Here is a 26,825-nt window from a genome sequence, read left to right as displayed (position 1 = left end):
ATAGTTGCTTGTTGCTTTTGATTTTTACTTTATTATAATTAGTTTTTCTCCTGGTCCCTTATTTAGGTTTCCTAAATTCCTGCTATGAGTGATACCATCCAGTATTTTTCTTTTTCTTTCTGGCTTATTTCGCTGTATGCTAGTATTTTTTTCTCTAAAGAACTGGACAGGACAATTTGGAATCTCTGCTTGCACACACACACACACACACACACACACACACACACACACCCCATAGACCAGTATTAGGCCAGTATTGGCAGGAACACTATTGATAATCTTAGCCTTAAATTTGCCTTTTTATGCCTCTGTGTAGATCTCTGTAGGCCTGTTGATATGATCTCTGATATTTAGAATATGAATCTTGGACTCTAGGATGAGAATACATTAAGTCATCTAATATTTGAATGCCCTTTACAGAATCTCATCCAGGCTCTGCTTGTCCACTTCCTATTGCAGGGCTTGCTACCACTGGAGATAAAGCCATTTCTCTTTCCTCCAAAGAGTAATTCTTTGTCATTTTTTCTATACTTTGATCTAAAACATGATTATAGCTTCAAATATTGTTGATGTGTAACTTTCTAATAAATGAGTCATATTCACAAGATTTTGAGCTACTCCAGGTCTGAAGGTGGATCTTAAGAATTCACCACCTAAGAGTGCCTGATGTATAAAATGTACCTAAAAACTCTTTTTTTTTAAAGATTTATTTATTTTATACAAGAACTGGGGTACAGGCCAAATGTGTGGGAGGGTGAGAGAATTCACCAGAGACAGAGTGGGGAACAGAACAGGCAGATGGGCGAACATACACTGCTGAGGGGAGCAGCAGGCAAGACAGGAGCAGTGGGCCAGGCGAGGTTGCCGCGTCATGTGGGTTGCCGCATCATGTGGGTTGCTCCGTGGCTGGCAGGGATCGAACCGGCGCTACAGAGGCTGCGTGCGGACAGTTTCACAGCTCTGCGCTCAACTGACTGCACTACCAGGGAGGCCCCTAAAAGCTCTTGAGTGACTAAACCATTGATGTGGTGGTCACTGAGAAAAGGAGAAGAAGGTGAGCCTGGGATGAGGCCCTGGGGTTGCCCATCAGCTTTCTTGGCCCTAATATGTTTGAGCCTGGTGGAAGGGCCTTCTGATATCAGTGAATTATGAAGTTTTGGGGAAGGTGCTAGTCTACAAGTACACTCAAACTAAGATTTAAAAAAAAAACTGGAGTTGGTGGGTTGGGTTCAGAACACTGATTGGGGCACAGTGTAAGGGTGATTGTAAGGTCCCATCTTCACAGTGCATTATATGCAAGAATAAGTCTTATGATAAGAGGAAAAATCACACACTGGAAGAGCAAATGTCACAATGAGAAAATCTTCAAGTTGAATTACTGAGATTTCCAGATTGTGAAATAATGGCCTGAATTTAAATTTTACAGGATAAACTCAGCGGTTTTGTTTTATATTATTAAGAGAAAGAGAACTATTCTATGTTCAACATTAGAATCTGTCAGTAATTTATTTTAGTATCACATATTTGAACATTACTGCATATTATATATAATGGAAGATTTACAAATATATGCAATTCTAATCAATAAAATCACAATAGTACCTTCGAAAAATCTTGAATGACTGACTAAACAAATTAAGTGAATTTGTAACAACTCATTAAGCAAAGAAAGTCTGAATTCCATGATTATTTTTTTCAAAGCAGTAGCTATAAAGTTTATAACTCAGCGCACCACTGAGAAATCTAATTTTTGTCTTCAGACTCTGATAATGCCCCTGTACCTTCAGGGCTCCAAAAAATTTGAGCTTCCAAAACATCCTGGGAGCATTTTCAGGGTGCAGATTGAATTGTTAACTTAGCTGCATTCATCTCAGCTACTAAAAGAACTGATGGGAACTATAGAATGATGAGGCTGCTATAGAATGATGAGGCTGCTGTAGAATCTTAGAGACTATTGTATTTGGATTCTTTTTTAAATATATATTGTATTTTTTAATTGAGTTAGCACTGGTTTACAATACCATATATGATTCATAGATTCACATCTCTTCAGATGTATGTTACCATACCACACCCACCACCAAGGCACCCATAAATCTCCACCAGAGTCCACTGAAACCCTTATCCCTTTGCTCCCAACCTCTATACATCCTTCTGGTAGCCTAAATTCTATAGTTGGATTTGTAGGCTTTGTTTGGTTTACTTTTGTTTGTGCCTTTATATGCCGCATATAAGTGAAATCATCTAATATTTGTCTTTTTCCTTCTGACCTATTTCACTTAGCACAATAGCCCCTCCACCCCAGTTCTATTCATATTGTTACAAATGACAAGAGTTCATCTTTTTATTTATTTTTTATAGCTGAGTAGTATTCTATTGTGTATGTAATATCACATGTTCCTAATCCATTCATCTGTCATTTGGCACTTAGGTTGTTTCCATAGCTTAGCTATCATAAATAAAGCTACGAGGAACAAATTAGTGTTTTTGCATTCTTTGACGAGATACTTAGGAGTGGAATTGCTGGATCATATAGTAGAATTACACTCCCAGTAAAAGTGTAGTAGGGTTCGTTTTTCTCCACTTTCTCACCAACACTTGTTTCTCTTCTTTCTGATGTGGATCATTCTGATGGGTGTGAGATGGTATCTCATTGCAGTTTTGATTTATATTTTCCCAGTGATATGGGATGATGAGCTTTTTAAAAATGTGTCTGTTAGCTCTCTCTTGCCTTCTTGGAGAAGTGTCTACTTAGCTCTTCTGCCCATTTTTTGTTTGGGTTTTTTGTTTTCTTTTTGTTGTACAAGTTCTTGGTAGATCTGGAACACTGACCCCTTGTCCAATGCATGATGTGCAAATATTTTCTCCCATTTGTCATTGTGTCTTTTCTTTTTAATGATAAGTTCTTTAACTGCTCAGAAGCTTTTCAGATTGATGTAGTTCCACTTATTTCTTATTTTGTTTCCCTTGCCATTGGAGTTGAGGGTCTATAATCCTGGCCTATCTACTTGTTAGCCAATGTGACTTTGATCAAGTTACCTACTATCTCTGGATCTATAAATGGATATTAGCTAATGTGAAGATTGAATGAGTTAATGCCCCTAATGTTCTTAGACCAGACCTCAGCATATTGTAACTATTCAGTAAGATTGATGCTCATGCATTCATCCTGGTTCAAGAGAAAGAACATAAACTTTGAGTTAGACAAAGCAGACTTTTAAATTCATGGTCTGGCCCTTTTTGGGGGCAAACATTTAATTTCATTAAGTTTGTTTCATGTGGGCATCCCTGGTGGCACAGCGGTTGAGCACTGGGTTGCGAAGCTGCCTGCAACCTCTGCAGCTCTGGTTCCATCCCTGGCCACCAGGCAAGGGTCCCACATGACGCGCAGACCTCTCCTGCTGCTGGCTGCTCCCCTCAGCAGTGTACTTCGGTCCTTCTGCCTGCTCTGCTCCCCGCTCTGGCTCTGGTGAATTCGCTCACCCTCACGGGCTTCTGACTGTACCCAGTTCTTGTATAAATAAATAAATAAATAAATCTTTAAAAAAAAAGTTTGTTTCATCTTGTGTATAATGTGAATAATAACATAGACGTGGGGAGAGAGGATGCTATTTAAAACTACTGCAGACTCCAACTTTCAGATTCCTAGGACTTGAAATTTAGGCAAACATCCTGATGGGTCTGCTTTGGAGATGAAGGAGGTAGCCCCAGGCAGAGAACTAACTTGCTTTGCATGATAAAGCAAAATAAATTTTGAGCATTCCAGAGCTTGATGTGAAAGCACCAACTGCAGAAGGAGAAAAGTGCAGCAAAACAGACATAAGTCTGGGGTGCTATTTGCAGCAGAAGTCTTAACCAACATCCAGTTTTTGATACTTGGCACTATACTCGATCATTCCTTATCTTCTCATCACAATATAGGTATTTGTTAACGCAAGCAGGCATATGTGGGTGAAGCTTTGGAGTGAACAAATTGGGATGATGTTTTTATGGTATTGGGTAAAACAGTACAGCAAAAGGGAAAGCAAGGTGGAGAATTTGACTTGGGCAGCAAAACAGAAAGTTGTGCTGGTAATGTGGGGAGGAACAATGGATTTCCCACCAGTGTGTGAGATGGCAATCAATCACTTTCATTATTACACTGATCTTAAAGGATAAAAATACTGGGGTTAGTTGAAGAACATAAATACCCTGGCATGTAAAGTATACATTCGTCAGGAGTCTTATGACAATTAGAATTTATGAGTATAAACTCCTAGCACAAAGTAATCATTCTCTAAGTGATAACTACAATCATTCATGCTGCTGATTCATATATAATTCAGTGAATATTTATCTAACCCATAGACTCTGGCCAAAGAGTAGCTGGTGTGTGTGGGGGCCAGTGGAGCATATAGGCTTCCTCATTTTACCCGTGATGGAGATTTACCTAACATCCCCACTACTTGGAGCATCTCCACTCCTGGCCTCTATCTCCTGTCTGCACAAGAAAATAAGCTTCTGTGTCCTTTAAGGAGCGCAGGCAAACTAATGTGATGGCAACCTTTTTTTCTAAGTTATCTTTGTGCCTAGGTAAATGCCTGGAGACTGACAATTTTAAAATTATTTCAATATTCAAATCAGTTAAGGTAAGAGTGACAAGCAGTGTTCTAAAAACACACAGCTATTTTACCCATGATCTATTTTCCAGTAAGTGGCTACCAAGATAGCTGGAGCACAAGAATAGGTAATGGCTTTGTTTTCCCAAGATGTAGTCATTGTGATTATTTTTAGATGAAAGATTTGGAGCCAGAAACACAACTCATAATTATGTTGCTATGATTCTACAACCAGTTGTTTTGTATAATTAATTCAACTGCAACAACTTTAAAGTCACCACGTTTTCTAAAAAAATCAGAAGATAAAAACTGAAAATGAAATATTCCATAACAGGCAGTGCTGTTTCCTGGGATCCTCTCATATCTTTCTTCTTTCACAGTGGCACACCCGCTTCCCTGAGGCTCTCTCTTTCTCCCCAGCTGCTACCCTTCTCTGCCAGTCATCTGATAGCCCCACTTTCACGAAGTATTTCAAAAAACTATAGCCGATGGATCTCTCCTTCTTGTAAATCCTTGCATTGATAGTGGATGGTCTATAACCTTTTTTAAATCCTCATTCTCTTCTTTGGATTCTAGTTTACTTTCCTATGTAATCATTATTTCCAAAGCTACGTTTCCACTATGTAGTACTTTTACATTACAAAAACAATGTCAGGTTAATATAAAAATTTGGAAGAGTGTGAAGAGAAAAATATTCATAATCTCATCATGGGAACACTAACTCTAGACTCATTATTTTAGGGTGTTCCTGAGCTTTTTTTCTGTTTATTTTGTCATTGACTTAATCCTAGTGGATATGGAATTTCATATTCTGACTTTTTGCAACTAATGTTATGGCAGTCATTGTGTGATTTGCTATATATCTTTCTTAATGTTACTTTGAAGCCTGCTTAAATAGTATTGAGTATTATTAAAATTTTAGATTGTTTAGTATATTCCAGTACTATAAGTAATACCTTCATGTGTATAGTTTTTTGCAGTGTGTGCATTTATATGTGTAATGCATGCATATATTGATTTTTTCCCCCTAGGGTAGTTCCCAAAAGCAAAATCACTGAACCATTTTTTTTATAGTTTTACAGACATATCATCAAATTGATTTACAAGAGTTAGACCAAGAAGTATATGAGAATATCAGTTTTCCCTAGACTTTTACCAGAATTCTTTCCTTAATTAATCTTCATATAAACAAAGTAGGATGGCACTAATTCACTACTTTAATTTTTTACTGAGAATTCTTTAAAGCATGCAAAAAAGGTTGGAGAAAATACTAATTGGGGCCTCCCTGGTGGCATAGTGGGTTAAGCGCAGTGCTATGAAGCTGTCCGCAGCCTCTGCAGTGAGGGTTCTATCCTGGGTGGTGGGAGAGAATCCCACATGGCACAGCGGACCTTTCCTGTCGTGCCTGCTGCTCCCCTCGGCAGTGTATTTCGGTCCCCCTGCCTGTTCTGCTCCCCACTCTGTCTCTGGTGAATCCTCTTACCCTCCCGCACCTCTGGCCTGTACCCCAGCTCTTGTATAAAAATAAATAAATCCTTAAAAAAAAAAAAAAAGAAAATACTAATTCATGGCCTTGGTTTGTTGAATCTTAACACAGTTCCCTACTTTCACTAGTTTTATAAAAAATAAAATGTGACATATACGGTTGAAGTCTTTGTGTACCCTCTTGCCAACTCTACTCTCCCTCCCTCTACAGAGACAGCTGGGTTTGGTTATTATCCCTTTGCATTTTCACTTCCATATGTTTTAACTGTTAAATCTTTTATTGCTAATGAAGTCAAATTTTTCTCCCTCGCATAGCTAAATAGTCCAGTGATCAGTTTCTAGAATCAGGTAGAACTGATTCTGAATTCCTGCTGTACCACTTTCTTTTTTTTTTTTTTAAAGATTTATTTATTTATGCATACAAGAACTGGGGTACAGGTCAGAGGTGTGGGGTGAGGAGGATTCACCAGAGACAGAGTGGGGAGCAGAACAAGCAGATGTACTGAAATACACTGCTGAAGGAAACAGCTGGAGAGTCAGGAGAGGTCTGCTGCACCATGTGGGTAGTTCCCTGGCTGGGAGATTGAACTCGTGCTGCGGTGACTGTGGATTGCTTCATGGTACTGAAGTCTTAACCCCCTGTGCCACCGGGGAGGCCCCTCACCACTTGCTAACCATGCCTCCTTGAGCCTCTCTGTGTCTTGGTTTCTACATCTCTACATCTCTCTACATCTCTCTAACATGTGGTTATGAAAACTAAGTAAGAGTGCAGGTAAAATCTTAGCATTTAGTAATATTTTTCATTGTTATCCTAGTTTTCTTTGAATTATTTGCCTGTTGTCCCTCTTAAAAGGATTAGATTAACAAAAATTTGTGAAAAGCTTTATCCAACATGACCGTGTTTACTGCTCACAATGATTTTTTGAGATGGTGCCGGGGTGATCACATTTGATAAATTAGCCCGAGATGCCCATAGCCAACAGGGAGCAGAGCTGGGTCTGAACGTGGTCTCTGGTGCCAGCACCTCACATTCTGCACTTATTTGCTACAGCTCTATAGCCTCTGAAACCTTACAAGTGGTTTCATGATACAGTATGATTGGTCTAGGAGGTAGTTTTAACACTGATCTTTTAACACAATCATTATATGTATTTCCCAGTTTCTCTCTTATTTGTAATTGTTTTCCTTCTCTATTTTTTTCCTGAATATCCTGTAGGAAATACTAAATTTATTGCTTTTATAAAACATTAAATTCAATAAATATTCTTACCAATAATATATATTTTTAAATTGTTATTAAATTGTGGCCTATATTTAAGATCTCTAGGGCTAGTATCACTTTTTGCCTGATTTTTAAAATTTTCAAGCTTCATTAAAATTAAAAAAAATTATGTTTTTACTAAGTAGCATTAGTTTACAACACTATATAGGTTTCAAGTATACAGTTTCTCAGCTCAGCAGCAGTATATGTCACGTTACACCACCACCAAAAGTTCAGTCACCATCTACCTTTTTATGTTCTCCTCCCATAACCACCATTCTGTTATCAGAGTCTAAAGGTTTGTTTTTGTTTTTTTCATTGTTCATTTTTCTTTTTTCCTCCTCATGTTCTACAAGTGAGTGAAATCAAACACAAATTGTCTTTTTTCTTCTGACTTATTCAAGCTTCATTTTTAATTTTCTCAGTTTTATTGAGAGATAATTGACATACATAACTTAAACATTTAAGATGTTATTTTTAAAAATAAGGCAAAGTAAAGATCTTGAGCAATTTCTGTCCAAATTTCAGTATATTTATCCTAAATATTTAATCTAAAATAATTTTATAGTGATTCTGGGTATTTATTGTTTGCCAGAGTAATATTAAACTTTTATCATTTATTAAAGTTTAATTTTAAAATAAGAGGATTAATAAGCTTTATTAAAATGTATTTATAAGCCATTCATAAAACCTTATTTTTTGCTGTTTTTTTAAGGCATAAAAAAGTGCTCTGTATAGAAATAATAACCCACTCTTGCATGCATTAATAGAACTAATAAATGTCAGTTTTGTTTATAAAATCTTAAACTACAAGAAAATTTTAAGATACAGTTTTATGGTAATCACATTTTCTCAGTTTATTAATACTCATTTTTTTCTTTGAATATTTGGACACCTCTCACATTAAATGACATTATTATATTTAAGAAAATCAGATTCAGTGAACCCAGGAGGGGTGGGAGTTAATGAGGCAGCCAACCATAGGCAACTTACAAAACCCCCAGGCATGGTGGAATTAGAGAGTAATAATGACAACTGGAAGAGCAGAGAGCAGCATCACAAGATTCAGGAAAAGTGTGAATTATGAACACACAATGACTATGTACTGTAACACATACTTAGGTATTTGGAAAAGACCAGTATAGATGCTACAAACCTAAATCCAGTTTTTGTTTTGCTTTTATTCCAGTAGTAGAAGAATAATCTTTTTTTTTTTTTTCCCAGAAACTATGGGGTTCAGGTAAATAGCAGTTCAGGTTACTGGGAGTCTATAAAAACCATTACTTTATAAATGACAGTTGACCCCTCACCTGGCAGTCTGCCAATTCACCCAGCAACTCACCATAGCAATACTGGGCTCTGGCCTTTGGCCAGTATCTGAGAAGGGATAAGGCAGATGAGTCGACTGTGGCTCTCACTTGAGGTGTCCTTCAGCTAATACCCTCTGCAGAAGGCTGGCAGTCACCTCAGCTGAGAGCCACCTGACAGTGTACAAAGTTTACTTCTTAACAGAGGTGTATTAGCAGGAGAATGCCCACACAAACCAAAACATTTTAAGGAAATTCATCTTAAGTTTCTGGATGAAAAGGCAACAGAAAAACGGCAGTGCCTGGTACCCGTTGCTCGAGTAGCAGGTAGGTACTTATAAGAGAGATTAACTACTTCAGTTCATAGAGACACACTCTCATCTGCTAACCACCTCTCAACTTCCTCTAAAAATTTTAAGCAATCTGTTCTAAAAGGTAGTATGTGGGAAAATGAAAAATCTTTAAAAAAATTATGGGGTTAAACCTAAACTCAAAAGTGGAGCAAAATTGACTTTGCTCTTCTATGCTTGTTTTCTCGAAACAGCTTCAGGCAGCAGGCTTAGGAGCTGGATGGATTCCGGGGCCATTTTAGGGCAAGCAGGGTGGGATTAGGTGTTCCAGTCTGCGTTGCTCTCCTAAGCCTGCCATGATCTGAAACTTAGATCTTGGGCCTGGGCCAGAACCAGACTGATATTCAGGGAGAGCAGAGATGGCAACAGCATTCAAGCAACTGCTGCGCAGAATTGTCTGGATAATGGCTTTTTGCTTATTCTCCCCCAACGCTGAGCACATTCCCCCAAGCCAGCCTCCTGCTAAGTGTCACAGTAGGCCCATTCTGCTGGAGTCATATACCATTTTTACGATTATGAGAATAAATGGCTAAGTGCTATCTCTTTCTCTCTCTTTTTTTTTAATCTCAGTCAAAAAGAGTTATCCTTCAGTGATCTTTCACGGTTAACTAACTTGCTCAGCTTTACTCAGGCTAAAGTTTGCTCTATAACTTCATTAGGAAATTATCACTAGTGGAAAAATAATAGCTACTTGATTAATCTAAAGATTTATATAAGACCCCAACTAGGAAAATGTCATATAAATTCATGTGTATCTTATATATGTATGTAAATATGTATCCTTTGAATTTATTTTGTCTTCATAGATTATGTATGAAGAGTATGGATTTAATTTTAGATGCTTTTTTCATTGTTAATTCATCATATTCTCTGTGAACACTTATGGTAATGAATGAATTTGATATTCAGGTGACTTTTCTGTGCTTTCATTTTGCAGTTCAGTACCTGGTGACACAAGGTACATGGACCATTAAAAGAAATGCTTCAATTATTATAATGAAATTATAAATTAGTTATTCTACTAGGTTGTTAAAACCTTTTAAGTTTCACTGGGCTGTAAGAAAAGTCTTTCAGATGTTATTATTTCTAAATTCAGTTTCAGGTAATATGTTTAAAATAGATTTCCCCAAAATAACATTACAACACATTAAAAATGTTTAAGAAATACCTATCCATGGTTCAAAGCAGAGGAAAAAAAAACAATTTTAGTTCATTATTTTAAATTATTTTTGAATATTTAAATGTGTCCAAATGTAAGATGATCCCCCTTTTTTCAGACACAATTTCAAAAATGTATTTGGGACAGCTTGAAATATAAGTGAAATATTAGTTAAATATCAATACAATATTTTTTATTTGTTTGTAGCTTCTAAATATACCAATTTAGATAAGTTGCTTTTTTCACTTTCATATTTAATACATATTCACAACTGCTATAATTACTGTACTAAATTGTAAAGTGATATTTTAGATGCTCACTTATCTTTTTTAAAAAAACACAGAATTCAGATTTTACAGATTAATTCTATATCAGTCTAACTCACTTTTCTAACTAGTACTTTGTTAATCAAAATAATTTAAAAAGTGACCCATACTTTTATAATCTTAAGGTCGGTAATACAAAGTGGCGATAATTTGGAAATAAAACGATGGAAATTATTTATTTATTTATTTATTTTTAAAAGAATACAGCATCTCCTAAAATTTCTTTTTTAAAGATTTATTTATTTATGTAAGCACTGGGGTACAGGCCAGAGGCACGGGAGGGTGAGAGAATCCACCAGAGACACAGCAGGGAGCAGAGCAGAACAGGCAGAAGGACCAAAATACACTGCTGAGAGGAACAGTGGGCGAGACAGGAGAGGTCTGCTGCACCATGTGGGAATCTCCCTGGCTGGCCAGGAATCTGCTGTGGACAGCGTCACAGTACTGCACTCAACCTGCTGTGCCACCAGGGAGGCCCCAATGGCAATTGTTCTTTAGGAAGTTTTCCAGTTGCTGTTGGTTGGTTTAATTTTCTACATATTTTGTTTGTTTTGATATATTTTTTTAAGATTTATTTTTATTTATTTATGCATACAAGAACTGGGGTGTAGGCCAGAGGTGTAGTGGGAGGGGAAGGGAGAGGATTCACCAGAGACAGAGTGGGGAGCAAAACAGACAGATCTACTGAAATGTACTGCTGAGGGAAGGAGCAGGCAAGACAGAGAGGTCTGCTTTGCGATGTGGTTTAGCTCCCTGACCAGGGATCAAACTCTTGTTGCAGGACTGGTGATAATTTGATAGTGTTGAGGCTTAACCCCTTGTTCCACTAGGGAGGCCCCTGATTTTGATATTTTATATTTTTGTAAGCATTAAGCTGTGTCGAGGCTTCTCTATATTAGGCGTAAGGGTTTCTTCTAATTTTATTTTAATTTTTAAAAAAAGATTTATTTTTTATTTATTTATGCATAAACTGGGGTGTAGGCCAGAGGTGCAGGGGGTAAGAGGATTCACCAGAAACAGAGTGGGGAACAGAACAGGCAGACTGACTGGACTGACTGAATACACTGCCGAGGGGAGCAGCGGGCGAGGCAGGAGAGGTCTGCTGCCCCATGTGTGGGTCAGCTTCCTGCCCAGGATCAAACTCATGCCACAGATGTTGGCGGTAGCTTAATAGTGCTGAGACTTAACCCCTGTGCCACCAGGTAGGCACCTCAATTTCTTCTAATTTTAATTATCATTTTAATCCATTTTATATCATTCTTTAGTTCTCTCATTGTTGTTTGCCCAATTTGCTATATTTATGTAATAAAAATACATGTAAGATCATTCAACTTAATCAGTTCAGAGATTCATATTCAAATTAAGATTTATTAAAGCAACACTTATTTTTCACTTTTAAGTAATGTCTTTTCTGAAATGCAGCATTTTGGTCCTCCCTGGTGGCTCAAGGGGTTAAGCACCGCACTATGAAGCAATCCGTAGTCTCTGCAGCATGAGTTAAATCCCGGCCAGCCAGAGGGCAACCCACATACTGAAACAGACCTCTCCTGTCTCACCCGCTGCTCCCCTCAGCAGTATATTTCAGTCAGTCTGCCTGTTCTGCTCCCCACTCTGTCTCTGGTGAATCCTTTTCAACCCCCCTGCAGCCCTGCTCTTGTTTGTATAAATAAATAAATCTTTAAAAAAATAAATAAAATGCAGCATTTTGAATGAAGAGGTTACTATAGTTTGATAGTGAATATGGTATTTTAGTACTATTTTCCTCTTTTGTGATTTTGTTTATATTTTTTGAAAGTCCCCTTCTCAAATAATTAATACCTAAATTTCACCTAAGCAACCATATTGATACACACACAGAGTCAATATTCTCACTTCTTACTTGTATTGTCTCTGCTTACTAAAACAATTACCAAAATACTGAAATTCAATAGTAAATCTCCTTGTTTGTAAGATTCACTTATGTTCTTTACATACTATCACAACAAAACAAAAATATTCCAGTTTAGAACTTTAGGCTTACTAATGGATGGGTAGTCCTTAGACTCTTGATCCTTTGTTATGATAAACTGATCATTCTGAGATACTGTGTGGTATCATGGATGGGAGGGTCATGGTAGCAGTGGTGGTAGTTTTGGTGGTGATGGTGGAAATCTCAGTTCAGTATATACTCAGAAACCATATGATTAAAAAAATGGATGGTTACAAATTACTTCATTACATAATATTTTCCATAGTATTTCAATTATTTCAACTGCATTAGCCTTTTACCTTCTCTCCCCCAAGTTTAATTAGCAGGAACACAAGATTATTTTTTTTTATCTTCAGTGCCATTTGCCTAATAGCAATAAGTTTTTGGTGTTTGCTTTTACTCTGTAATAGGTATTGGAATCTTTTTTTTTTTTCCTAAATAAACACCTGCTCTTTATTTATTAATTTAAAAAAATATTTATTTATTTATGCATACAAGAGCTGGGGTACAGGCCAGAGATGCAGGGGGTGAGAGGAATCACCAGAGACAGAGTGGGGAACAGAACAGGCAGACTGACTGAAATACACTGCTGAGGGGAGCAGTGAGGAAGACAGGAGAGGTCTGCAGAGTCATGTGAGTTGCTCCCTGGCCAGCCCGGGATTGAACTCAGCCCGGGATTGAACTCGGCCGGGGATTGAATTTGGCAGGGGATCGAACTTGGCTGGGGATCGAACTCGTATTGCAGAGGCTGTGGGTTGCTTCATAGTGCGGTGCTTAACCCCCTGCACCACCAGGGAGGCCCGGTACTGGGATCTTTTACATAGTCTCAACTTCACATGTACATTTTTGTGCAGGCAGTGGCAAGCCTCTCACATTGCTAAAAACAGAACACCTGACTAATTTCCTTTTCCTTTTAAGATTTATTTATTTATGCACACAAGAACTGGGGTACAGGACAGGTTGGGGGGGTTTGAGAGGATTCACCAGAGACAGAGTGGATAGCAGAACAGGTGGACTGACTTAAATACACTGCTGAGAGGAGCAGCAGGGAGGCAGGAGAGGTATGTTTGGCCATGTAGGTCATCTCACTGGCTGGGGATCCAACTCATGCTACAGTAGCTGCAAATTGCTTCATAGTGTTGTGTCTTAACCCCTCGCGCCACCCGGGAGGCCCCTAACTAATTTTCCAACACTATTTAGAAATTGAATGGAAATTGACAAGAGTTTTGGAATAACAATAATTACATTTTATATTCAGGAAGGGTCAAGATATCTGTAAGAGTTCATACATTTCTTAAAACTATATCAAGAAAGTTTGGTATTTAATAACTATTGTACCAAATATGAAACTATGATAACTATAAATCACGAAAAAAAGAGAGAATACTTTGATATACTGTAGTTCTATAGTTTCTAATTGTTCTTTCTGGAATGTATTTTTTTTTAGGTTTCTCTTTGAACCTACATTATTAAATGTCACATTAGTTAAACCATAATTAAATTAGAACCAACCAGATTCTTCTGTTTCTGTTGCTTTCTATCCTTAGAAACAATTGACCCTTGGCTAACTTTTCATGATTTGAAAAAATAAGTGGAAATCACAAAAGGGATATTAAATGTGAAATTGCAGCCAGAAAATTAGGACACAGATGTGGTTAAGTGATAGAATCTGTGCCTCAATGTGATTTAACCTCTAAAATGTTTAAGCAGTATTTCCCAGTTACAAGGAGTTTAGATACAAACACCAGGCCTTTGTTAGCAACATTCCAAAATAGAAAAAGCAACACTAAACTCAAAGCCTTTTGAAGGCAGGGATTTGAAATCTGGCTTACCCGATTCGTCAGTCTACTGCAGAGTTGGCCACCGACTACAGTGCTCAACGGGTATTTATAAAATGAACTAGCTTGTATCAAAACCTTATGATACCGCCTATGAGAAGTAATATTTAAAAAGAGGAGCATGCTGCAGTTCTTAGCTGATCGTTCCTCAGACTCCATGCTCCTGCGGTCCAGGTGAAGGGTGGGAACTGACGAGGCAGAGTGGTAAGGTCTGGAGTGGTAAAGAGGCTCCCCCCGCCCCTTAATGTACCTTGTTGCCATCTTGACGCTGCTTATCTACAACGTTTATGGCTCTGCCCTGAGCCCTCTGGTGTTAATTACCCTTGGGTCTTTGTGTCCTCTATTTCCAGCGTCTATACCTGCGTCTAGTAGACATTTGGACACGTCTTCCCTCTCACCCCATTAAATCAATGAGTTGCGGAAATGACCTCTTCTCTAATCTCCATAAGCGATGCTTGTGGGATGCGTGACGATGACTTGAACCCCAACTCCAAATGAGAAGAGGCGCCCCTCAACCCTCGCGGGGGCGGGTGTTCCCCGTTTAAGAGGTGCCCAAAGCATGTGGGGGTATCACCCAGGAAAGGAGATACAGCAAACTAGCGTGCCAAGCCCAGCACCGCCCTCTCCCAATCACCCAGGGCGCGGGGAGGGGGGGAGCCCCGCGCGCCCCACGGGCCCACTCCCGCCCGGGGCCCGGCAGCGCGAGCCCCCGGCCCGCCCGCGGCCCGCCCGCGGCCCGCCCCGCGCCGCGCACGCCTTATGTAAAGCGCCCGAGGCCCCGCCCCGGCCCGGCCCGCTCGGGCCCGGCGCTGCTGGCGGAGGGGGCGGGGAGAAGCCGCCGCAGCTGCAACTTCGCCGGAGCCTCGGAGCCGCGGCTCAGCCGGGCACCCAACCGCCGTCCGCGCGGAGCCGCCGCTCTCCCGGCCCGGGCCTCCGCCCCGCCGGCTCGGCCATGGCAGCCGCGGCGAGCGTGGCTCCTGCGCTGTGCGCCCGGCGCCGCCGCTGAGCAGCCGTTACCCGCCGCCTCGCGCCCGCCCGCCGCGGCCCCGGATCCGACGAGTTGCCGCGGCCGCAGACGCGGGAGGACGAGTGGGGAGGACGGACGCGGGGAGTCGGACGCCCCCGGCCCACCCGGCCTTCCTGCTCGCGATGTGGGGGCGCTTCCTGGCCCCCGAGCCCGGCAGCCGGGACGGCCCCGGCGGGGCCCGCAGCTTCCCGGAGGGTGAGTAGCGGGACAGCCCCTGCTGGGCGGGGGCGGCGGCCGGCCGCGACGCGGTGGACCCCGCCGCGGCCCCCCCGCTGGGCCTGCCTTCCCCGACGCCGCCTCGCGCCCGCCGCCCCGTGTCTCCCCGGGCGGACGCGGGGTCCCGCGGGGGGCGTCCGGGGGCCGCGTCCCTGGACTGTCCGCCGCCGGGCGGCGCGGCGCGCGGGCTCCGCGTCCGGGCGGCTGCCCCTCGTTGGCCGCGGCCCCGGGCCCTGACTTCGCGCTCGCGGGGCCTCCTCGGGCGGGCTTTGTTGTGGTCCCTCCCGCTCTCGCGTGGGGCGGGTGGCCGCCGTGGAGAGCCGGGCTCGGGCCCCGGGGATGGGCGCCCGACGGCGCTGCGGCGGGGCCGGGCGCGCCTCCGCGGGCGGGGTCTGCGGCGTCGCTGCCCGCGGCGCCACCTTAGGGTGCGTTTCGGCGCTGGGGCTGGGGGCTGCTGGGTGCGGGCGCTGCCGGGGACCTCCCTCCGGGGGCTGACGCCCCTCACAGAAACGTGGTCCCTGCGCCGCAGTCCCCTTCCGCGCAGGAGAAGGACGCGTCCCGCAAGAGCCACATCGACCTCTGCGCGGTGGGGATGTTAAGCTGTTGGCCTCGCCCGTCCCCTGCAAGGAAAATTTGGGGTTTGCCGCGTTGGGTGTGTGAAGGGGGCCGTTTATGTCGGACAGCCATTTCGTGCCTGTCTTGCTCAGAAGTTGTGTAGGAGCCAACAAATTAGGATAAATTCCCCCGCCCCCCAACCCCCCCAAATTTGGGATTTAAAAAAAAAACCCAAAAAACAAAACACCAACCCGATTTGGGCTGCCTGTGACAGTTTATCCAATGTGGCGATCCCTCCAGGTACTTTGATCTTGCATTTTGAATCCCTTTGAGAAGCTGAAAAATCATTTGGATCTTTTATATAGAAAAATTGCCTCATGTACACGCACAGAAATTTCTAGGATTCATGTTCAGTAACCTTGTTCCACCAAATGTTTGTGCTTTTCTAACTGATGTTTTTTTGTATGCATTTCAAAGCTATTATTTGCAAAATAAAAACAAATTAAAAAGCAGAAGCTGCTTTTGGAAGTGGTTTTTTTTTTTTTTTTTTTTTTGGTTCTTGTTGGTAGTAATGTTTTGATATATGATTACATTGTGAAATAATGTCTGCAATCAAACTAGCTAAGCTGTCCATCCCCTCACATAGTTACTTTTTTATGTGTGTGGTGAGAACACTTAAGATTTACCTTCTTACATTACAAGCAGCTTCTGCTTTTTAATTTGTTTTTATTTTGCAATAAGCACACAATACATTATATAGTGACCATGCTGTACATTTACAACGATTTTATATGTGAAAAAATTTATAAAATTTAAAAATTAGAGTTAGATTTGAAATCATGCTCTTGAATTTGGGCCTTTAACAATTTTAGAAATAATAGAATTTAGTGTAGGCATGAGTTGAGTAAAAAACAACATAAGTAGGGAATTACTTTCTTTAAAATGTGTACTGTTTGTCCTAGGAAGAGGAGGCAGCATTTGAGAGGTTACTCTTGCCTACTGAGTATTCATAAATCCTGCAGTCACAGTCATTTCAGTGAGTGAGAAGGCACTTCTTTATCCCTAGGGATTGGAGGGAGTGCTTTCATTTTAGCTATATAAGTCAGAAGCCATCTGTAACGTCTTTGTAACTTAACCTCAAGTTTTATTTATAATAATAACATGTTTGGAGATAAAATATCATCCAGCCATTGTATTCATTTTTCCATTGTTTTCAAAGAGGAAGTGCTCATGTTGTTTAGAAGTTAGGTAACCCAAGGAAAGACTTGAGGTTCACTTGCTGCCTCTAGACCTTTGCTGTGGCAAAGAATATAGTAGAAGATGGTACTTTGTAAATACTCTCCAAGTTTAAGGAATTTGGACAGTATATTTTAACAAACATTTTATCTCAGCTTTGACAGTGATGAACCATTGGTAAGTCAGGACTTGCCTTTCCAATAAAATATTTTTCAGCTATATGCTGAGAATCGATGACTTTTACAATAAAGTGATAAACTTATTTGTTAATGCTTATTTATTCTCTTGAGCAAACAGATATTAGAAGTTATTTTTTCATTAGTTTAAAAAATTTGTACTTTAGATGAAAATCTTAACTGCGGTTTCTTGAGCAAATGAGCAGATGGTGAAGGTCAAGATAATGACCTCTGAGTTGATTTCACGTAGGGGTTTTTTTTCTTTGTTGAGAATCTTAAGGAAACATTTTTGAAATATCTAGTATATTTTTTTGACTCTTGAGTGATTTTAGAGTTTTTCTGGAAAAAAATAAAAAGGGAACCAGTATTCTGATTGAACTGATTAGCAGTCATTTTGGTCCTGGGGACCAATGTGAAAATAGGGATAAACAAATAATTTCTCACATTTAAACAAGTTTATCTCAATATATGGGAGACTTCAAGGTATTTACAACTGCTTTGTTCATGTGGATATGTAACTAGAGGAAAAATGAAGGTATATAGAGCCAGTGTTCTAAAAACTTAAAGGGAACTTTTTTTAGGTAATGACATTAAAGAATACCGAATTGTTGACCTTTGCTTTAGATATAACCATGCTTTGTTTTTATCCACAATTTTATAAATGACAGTATTTTCATATGAAGAATGAATACCCTTTCCTTTTTTCTATTGACAAGTGTGATTAGAAAGCTAATTTTAAGTAGATTAAGTGGTAAGTCTTTTATGCCTCTATTTGACTGCATTTGAGAATATCTAATTAAAAAAATGTAAGTTGCAAAGGTGGATGAAGAATGTATGTATGTATTTCCCTTAGGCAATAATCTAGTATGCTATAGCTGTATTTTGTATACTTATACCTAGTTGTACTGAATTTATTCCTTTTTATGAATCATACTTTTAAAACATTTATATATTCAACTCTTAAAACATTTGGAGGTAGAATATGATATTTTAAAAGTGCTAAAGTCAAAATGTTATGGAAAACACATGATCTGAAGAAATGTCATTTGTTCAATGCCTTGAGCTTTTTATCCACCTCTCTAATTGATGGCACTGCCATAGGTGTTTAGCGATGTCATAATGCTGTTGACAGTAACTGGCATGATGACTTCAGAGACTAAGGTTTTCTAGTGTGATTCTGAATTAGGTGTGCCTAAAAATACTGTGTAACAGTGAAACATAACTTTTGTCTAAACTCAAATGGACACTTTCTTTTATAGACATTGGAGGGGGGTAAGGTGTGAGTCTCAACTTCAGTGATGACTTTGGTGAAATGAGCTTGATTAGTAATTGGAACTTTACCTTCTTCTTGCCTTGAGTGAAGCTGATAAATTAATCTGAGGGCAGGCAATAAATGGTGAGTCCGATCATCTCTGTTGTCATGTTGCGCATATATTGAGAACAGAAAGGCTTTATTGAGTCATAATTTTTCTAACTGAATGAAATGTGTCCATGTGTACTTTGAGAAAATGACAAAAATATGAAGGCTTCTAGATGATATTTTAGTGAGTGGTAACTTAATTAGATTCCTCAAACTGTGCATTTAAAAAATGAAGAATGTGATCATTTAGATAGCTTATAAAGCTACAGTGTTCTATTAATTACTATTACTACTTTAAGGATATTCAAACTTTATATTGGCAAAATGATAAAAAAGTGAAATTTATAAGCTCATTCATTTTATTTTATTTTTTAAAAGATTTATTTACTTTTATACAAGAACTGGGGTACAGGTCAGAAATGCGGGAGGGTGAGAGGATTCACCAGAGACAGAGTGGGGAACAGAACAGGCAGACGGACCGAGATACCCTGCTGAGGGGAGCAGCGAGCGAGGCAAGAGAGGTCTGCCGCGCCTTGTGGGTATCTCCCTGGCCAGCTGGGAATTGAACCCACACTGCACAGGCTGCAGACAGCTTCACAGCGCTGTGCTCAACCTGCTGCGCCACTGGGGAGGCCCCTCATTCATTTTAAGAACTTTAAAGAATGATCAACATAAAAAACATCAAATTACTCTAATATTTTACTTTGACTTTCTATTTTTTAACTGAAAAATCCATTGTTATTACTTAGCATAGTGCTTGGCACATAATAAGTACTTGGTGAAAACATGAGGCATTCTTTCAGTAAATATTGTGTGCTAGTCACTGTAGGGACCTGCGGATACATCATTGAACAAGAAATAAAAGGTCCCAAACTCTAATTCTAGTGGGGAAGGAAACAGTCTGTAAGTCAACTGAAGAGAAGATAATTCAGTAGTGTCAAAAAGTAAGAAAAAAAAGGAAACTAGGTGAGGTGGTAGAGGGTGGGTAGAGTGGAGTTACTATGTGAAGGCTGGTCAGGGAACGCCTCTTTGAGGCGTTAATTTTACTCTGAGGTCTGAATGATGAGGAGACAGACATGACAGGAGTGTTCAGGCAGGGGGTATTGAAATAGCTCCAAGGTGAAAAGAGAGTTTGGTGAGCTGGAGCACAGTGAGCAGGGATGTGAGGTGAGAAAGTCCTGTTGCATAGGCATTATTAGAAGTTTGGATTCTGTTCTGTGTGTGAGGGAGAGCTAGTGATAAAAGGGCAGGGGAGATAACTTCATTCTTTCGCTTAGCAGGTTGACCTCCTGCTATGAGGCAGATGTCATTGTTTTATGTAGAAACACGAAGCTGACATTCCCCATCCTTGGGGTGTTTTGTGAGGGAAGGAAGCAGGAATAGTAATGGGGAAGCCAGCTAATAGATCATTTCAGTAATTAGTGTGAGAGTTGATGGCTTGGATTAGGGTAGTAAGACTGGATTTGGAGAGAAGAGAAATGGGTTTGGAATTCTTAAGTAATAAATAGGATTTACTGATGGTTTAGAGGGGGCACGAGGGATAGAGATATCAAAGACAATGTCTTAGTTTTGACTCCAGTAGTTACAATGGATGGATGTTGGTGCCGGACATGGGAAAGAGTGTGAGGAAGATAAGTGGACTCAAGACTTCCCATTTGTCCACCTGAAGTTTGAGAAACTTTTTAGAGGTTCAGGTAAGAACTTGAGTAGGAAATAGTATATACAAGTCTGGAGTTCAGAGGGTAGGTGATGGGGTTGGGAATGAAGGTAGGAATTCAGTGTGTACCCTGTGTATAAAATGGTTTTTAAAGGTGTCCATATGGAGAGAGTGTAGTGAAAACAATGGAGACTTGATAAGATGGCAGAGGACCAAGCTCTGGGCCTCTTAATGTTTTCAGGCCTGATAGAGGAAATGGAGCCATCCAAAGAGACTGAGAAGGAGTAGCTAGTGAGGTAAGAGTAAATTGGGAATAAAATTGGGAGAGCTGTTCCAGAAGAGGAGATTAGAGGAGTGAGTACCAGTTCACTGCTACCAAGAGGGCATCTAAGAGGTGTCAGTAGAGAATGGATCAATGTTACTGGCCAGTTTCAGTGAGAATCTTTAAAAAATTTTAAATGGCAGCGTTTAGAGATTCTCTACACTGTCAGATACTTTATTGCATAGGGACTGATACTAAAATGTTCAATAAATGTTTGAATTATATTCCCCTTACTATTTCTGTACTTAGGGTGACCAACTGTCTGGTTTTGCCTGGAATGTTCAGTCTTAAAACTAGGAAAGTATCCCGAGATTGCAGGATCGAGGGGTTTCCTCTGATGCCTTGCATTGAATAGTGACTCAACCTTGACTAAAGGATGCCCAGGACCTAAGTCAGTCCAAGTGTTTTTTCCTATGAGAATAGATCTCAACCAGAGGACCAGCCTTTAGTGTCTGTCTATTTCGTACTCCGGCCAGTAACTCTGTTTTTTGCTGCTTCTCTCTTTTGATAAATTGTTTTAAGAATTCATTAGGTTGTATTAAACTAATTCAAGTCATTGATAGGATTTTAATTTACTTTAAAAAGAGAATGACTTTAAGATTAGGAACTTTGTCTTATGGCCACTTTACATTATAGATGTCTAATAAATAGAATGATTGCTTAATTAATACTATTCAGTACTAAAGTTCAGAGTTCTGAAATGAACTATAGTATTTAGATATGCTTCTCAAGAGAATGGAATGATTTGGACTACATTTTATGTAAAGTTTAAAGTTTGGTAGATGAAGTGGTCACGTTGCTCTTGTAGAGGCAGAGGTCATGTATTTATTGATCTCAAGGCATATATTGCCTTGCCATGACATTACTGAAGCTTTTCCATTAATACCGAGCATTTTATCTCAATAGGAATAATGGACTGCAAAGTTAGACTAGAAATTAGGTACTTTAAATTTAGGAAAAGAAAAATTCCTGGCATTTGTAAATTTTCTCTGTTTTGGCATTTAAGTGTATTGTGTGTGGTACTTTAGTTCTTAAGTCAGGAAGTGAAAGAATATTTGAGAAATATTCTTTGGGGAACTCTGCTTTCTTTGGCGGTCAATGGTAGGTAAATAAAAGCAGCTTTTACTAGATCTAATAACTTTTTTATTTCAGAAAATTTATTTTTGAGTGTTTATTTTTACCTGGTGTTGGTGATCCATCTTAGTTTTGGCATAACTTACTACCATGTAAAATATTTTCTCTACTATAGTTATGAAATAATTATATTCAAAGACAAAGCTAAATGCCTCTGGGATACCACTTGGTAATCTCCATTACTTTTTTAGTGGTTTTATTAAAAATCTGTATTAATTTTTATCATACCTTATTTTTTTCCACTTTATAAACAGAAACACTTAGGAACCCTGAATTAAAATATGTGGACTTCATTCCAAATAACTACTAAAATGCTTTTTGAATATATCGTTTCATGTAACTGGAAGATAAGATAGAAGTCTGGCCTATACATACACTGAAATCAACAGGCATGTACTTTTTTCATAGGGTAGATAGTCTTATCACTGTTGATTGCTACCCTAACACTCTTGAATTTCTTATTTTATATACAACAAGTAGTTTGTGAATATTTATTGGCTTGAATTCAGGCTTCAAATGTCACATATTTATATATCTGATCATTGTTTTTAACTGAGGTAATTTTGCCTTTTTTTTTTTTTTTTTTTTATACAATAGCTGGGGTACAGCCAGAGGCGCTGGAGGGTGAGAGGATTCACCACAGACAGAGTGGGGGGCAGAACAGGCAGACAGAATTGAGGTAATTTTAACCTCAGCTTGACCCACTTAGTTTAAAACTCTCCCTTGTACCAGAATTGAAAGAAAGAAAATTCTGAATGACATTTGATGAATATATTCTTATACATTTTTGGGGTAATGTTTTTAAAATTATTTAAAGTACTTAAGTTCCAGAATTTTTTTTTTTATTTAGAAAATAAAAAATACTAGTTGTTGGTTAAAATTTGACTTAAATTCTTAAATGCAAGAAAGACAATTAATAATAAGGATTGAGCTGAAATTTAAGGTATGATTTGGCATGTATTTATTGCAAAATGGTTACCATAAATTGACATCCATCACCTCTCAGAGTTTTTTTCTTGTGATGAGAATGTTCAACATCTACTTTCTTAGCAACTTTCAAATATACAATATAGTACTATAACTATGTTGCCATGCTGTGTATTTCATCCCTCAAATTTATATTAAAACTGAAACTTGATGCTTTTTAGTCACCTTCCTATACACCCCCTGCCTCTTCATTCTGCATCTGGTCACCACCTATCTATTCTCTGTTTAAGGTTTTTTTTTTTTTTTAGAGTCCAAATATAGATGAGGTATCAATGCAATATTTATCCCTCTTTGCCTGGCATATTTCACTTAGTAAAATGCCCTCAAGGTCCACCTGTGTTGTCACAAGTGGTAGGATTTCCTTTTTTATGGGTGAATAATATTATACTATATATATGTGTGTATATATAGTTTATTTAAAATTTTGTTTAAAGATTTATTTATGCATACAAAAGTTGGGGTGTAGGCTGAAGGTGCAGGTAGGAGGGATGAGAGGATTCACCAGAGACAGAATGGGGAGCAGAACAGGCGGATTGACTGAAATGAACTGCTGAGGGGAGCAAGGGCGAGGCAGGAGATGTCTGCTGTGCCATGTGGGTCACCTTCCTGGCCAGGGATCCAACTCTTGCTACAGTAGCTGCAGACAGCTTGATAGTGCTCATGCTTAACCCTTTGCGCCACTAGGGAGGCCCTATCTAAAAATTTTTAGTTGAAGTAATAGTGCATTACAATATGACAGGCTTCAAGTGTGCATCATTATAAATCAACATATGTATGCATAGATATATTCCTTCCAGATTGTTCAATTTGTTGTCATATTGATATTCGTAATACTCTGTTATGGTCTTTTGTATTTCTGTAGGATCATGTTGTGACTTCTCTTTCATTTTTGATTTGAATTTTCTCTCCTTTGAGGGTTTTGTGAAAGGTTTGTATATTTAGTTTTCAAAAAAATTAGCTCTTGGTTTCATTGACCTTTTAAAAAATACCTTTATTGACTTACCATTGATTTACAACATTGTTTATGTTTTAGGAACATAGGCTTACTCTTTTACAAATGTTTGGTATCACACCACTCCCAGGATATCCTTTGGGTCCTCTCCCACTTTGCTCCCACCGAGCCCTTCTGGTAGAGTCAGTTCTGCAATCAGATTTCAAGGGATTGTTTTGGTTTGTTCTTCTGTCCCTCTGGTTTATTTCTTCATATTCCACATATGAGCAAAAACATCTGGTGTTTTTCTTTCTCCTTCTCACCCTTTTGGTTCCATCTATGTTGTTGAAAATGGTAAAATGTTATCCCTTTTATATTTAAGTATTATTACATTATTGTATGTATACTCCATCTTTATCCAACAGTCTGCCCTTGTACATTTAGATTGTTTTCATAGCTTTGCTATTGTGAATAGTGCTAGAATAAACATGGGAGTACATATATTCCTTTAAATTAGTGTTTTTGTATTCTTTGGGTGGATACCTAGGAGAGGATTACTGGATCATATGCCAGATCTATTTTCAGTATTTTGAGAAACCTCCATACTGATTTCCATAGAGACTGACTTAGTTTATATTCCACATTGATCTTTTGAATTTCAATCTTTGTTTTTGCCATTATGTTTATTATTTTCTTATGTTCAGTTTTTCTTTTTCTTTTTCAGGGGTTCTTCTAGGTATAAGCTTAGATTTTTGTTTGTGGTTTTTCTTGTTTCCTGATGTAGCCCTGTACTTACAAGAACTTGCCTCATAGTCCTGCTTTTGCTGCTACTAAGTCATGTTTTCATAAATTTGTCTCCAGGTATTTTTTGATTCCTCCTTTGATTTCCTCAGTGACTTGATAGTTGTCAGTAGTGTAGTATTTAATCACCACATAGTTGTGCTCTTCCTTCTTTATTATTTTGGTTGATTTCCAGCTTCATATTGTGATCCAAAATACGTTTTATATGGTTTCAGTCTTCATAAACATACTGACTTTTTCTTTGTCCCAGCCTTGAATGTTTCATGTACAATTGAAAAGTATATATTTTGTTGTTTTCATGTGGAATGCTCTGTATATATTTATTTTTAAATATCTGTTGAGTCCATCTCATCTAATTTGTTTTTTAAAGGTCATTGTGCCTTTCTTGTTTCCTGTCTGGATCATCTATCCATTGCTGTAAGTGCGGTGTTAAGGTCCCCTATGATTGTATTGCTGTGTCTCCCTTTAGGTCTGTTAATATTTGCCTACGTATTTTGGTGTTCCTATGTTGGGTGTGTATATATTAATAAATGTTACAGTCTTTCTCCTGTCTTGTTCCCTTTCTCATTACACAGTATCCATCTTTGTCTCATTAATTTTTTTTGGCCAGAAGTCTAGTTTATCTCATCTTAGGAGAGTAGTTCCTGCCTTTTTAAACTTTATATTGGCTTGCTGTACTATATTCTGTTGATTTGCAGTACCATTGTCCAGCCGTTCCTTCACTAAGTCTGTCTCCATTGCTTAAGTGAGTCTTTATAGGCAGCATGTAATTGGGTTTTGTTTTTTAATCCATGTAGCCACACTTACATCACATTTTCTTTATTGATCCATCAGTGGGCATATAATAAAGTGTTTGCATGTCTTGACCGTTCTATATAAAGTTCCCCATGTACAGTGAACATGGGGATGCAGGTATGTCTTTGAAATAGTAATTTCATTTTCCTCAGATATGAATACCCAGAAGTGAGATAGTTGGATAACATTAGAATTCTATTTTTAGTTAATTAAAGAACCTCTGTACGGTTTTCTGTAGTGGCTACACCAATTTACAATTGATGCTTGAACAATGTGGAAGTTAGGGGTATGTGAAGTTGAAAGTCTGTGTATAATGTCTGATTCCAAAAGCTTAACTAATAGCTTGTTTACCAGGAGCATTACTGATAAAAAAATTGGCATATTTTTATGTTATATACTGAATTATTACAATAAAGTAAGTCAGAGAACAGAAATTATTCTTAAGGAAATTACAAGAGAAAACACATTTACAGTGCTGTACTATATTATCGATATAGGAAGATTGGCCCCATCTGTTTATAAGAAAATACAGGCATGTGGACTTGAGCAATTCAAACCCATGTTGTTCGAGGCTGGCTTTAAATTCCTACCAAGAGTATGCAAAGGTTTATTTTCTTCACAGCTTTACCAACACTTGTTTTTTGTTGATAATAACCATTCTAACAAGTGTAAGGTGATAGCTCCTTCTACTTTTGGTTTGCATTTCTCTGATAGTCACTGATATTGACCACCTTTTCATGTGTTTGTTGGACACATATATGACTTTAGAAAAATGTCTATATAGTTTTTCTGTCCAATTTTTAATTGGATACCTCAGTTTTGCTATTATGTGGTATGAATTCTAATGTATTTTGGATATTAATCTCATATCCTGTTTGAACAGGTGGACTAAATCATGGACTGGCATGTCCTATCCAAGCAGTTCAGCCCACTACACTGACCATGAGGTCCCTTGATAAGACAAAGCATTAGATCCTGACTAATGATTATCTCACAGTCTCCTGGAGGAAGACTGAGAGCCCTCGTTGGCAGTCGGAATGTAATTCATCTGAGCATGCCCTGGTATAGCCCAACCCAGAACAAGCTATGAGGCTCGCTTACCTGCCTCTTGGACTTACTATCCTTTAAGTATCTCCTGACTCCCTTCGGGAAGTTACATTCTTCTTTCTCAAACTGACTCCTTCATGTGTGAGTCTGTATTTGGGACTTGTCGGGTTCAGTTACAACTAGCACTCTTTTTTGAATTCTTTCCCTAGAAGACAAAGGACCCACTCTAATCATATTTTTAAGCTACTTTGAAAACTATATACTTATTTTTAAATAGATACTTAAATG

General features: G+C 39.0%; 1 protein-coding gene and 1 pseudogene across 5 annotated transcripts in view; both read left to right on the top strand.

The window, feature by feature from the left end:
• Positions 1–1,403, top strand: part of LOC119251515 (acylphosphatase-1-like) — an 80,787-nt pseudogene extending 79,384 nt beyond the window's left edge.
• CEP85L (centrosomal protein 85 like) overlaps positions 1–26,825 on the top strand; it is a 142,724-nt gene that overhangs the window by 22,701 nt on the left and 93,198 nt on the right. For 2 of the 5 annotated variants that reach the window (XM_037520304.2, XM_037520303.2), the window contains exon 1: positions 19,872–20,557. The exons of 1 other annotated variant lie outside the window; for it this stretch is intronic. In XM_037520304.2, coding sequence (XP_037376201.1) covers positions 20,455–20,557 — 103 coding nt within the window. In that variant the 5' untranslated portion in view covers positions 19,872–20,454. Of the gene's footprint in view, positions 1–15,406; positions 15,516–18,494; positions 18,900–19,871; positions 20,558–26,825 lie in introns of those variants that run through there. 2 more of the 5 variants (XM_037520305.2, XM_037520306.2) reach the window with 2 other exon arrangements.

The sequence above is a fragment of the Talpa occidentalis genome, unplaced genomic scaffold (genome assembly GCF_014898055.3).
Source record: "Talpa occidentalis isolate TD23 unplaced genomic scaffold, MPIMG_talOcc4v2.1 talOcc4.2, whole genome shotgun sequence".
Taxonomy (NCBI): domain Eukaryota; kingdom Metazoa; phylum Chordata; class Mammalia; order Eulipotyphla; family Talpidae; genus Talpa; species Talpa occidentalis.
The sequence above is the reverse complement of the archived record's forward strand: the minus strand, read 5'-3'. Positions and strand labels throughout refer to the sequence as shown.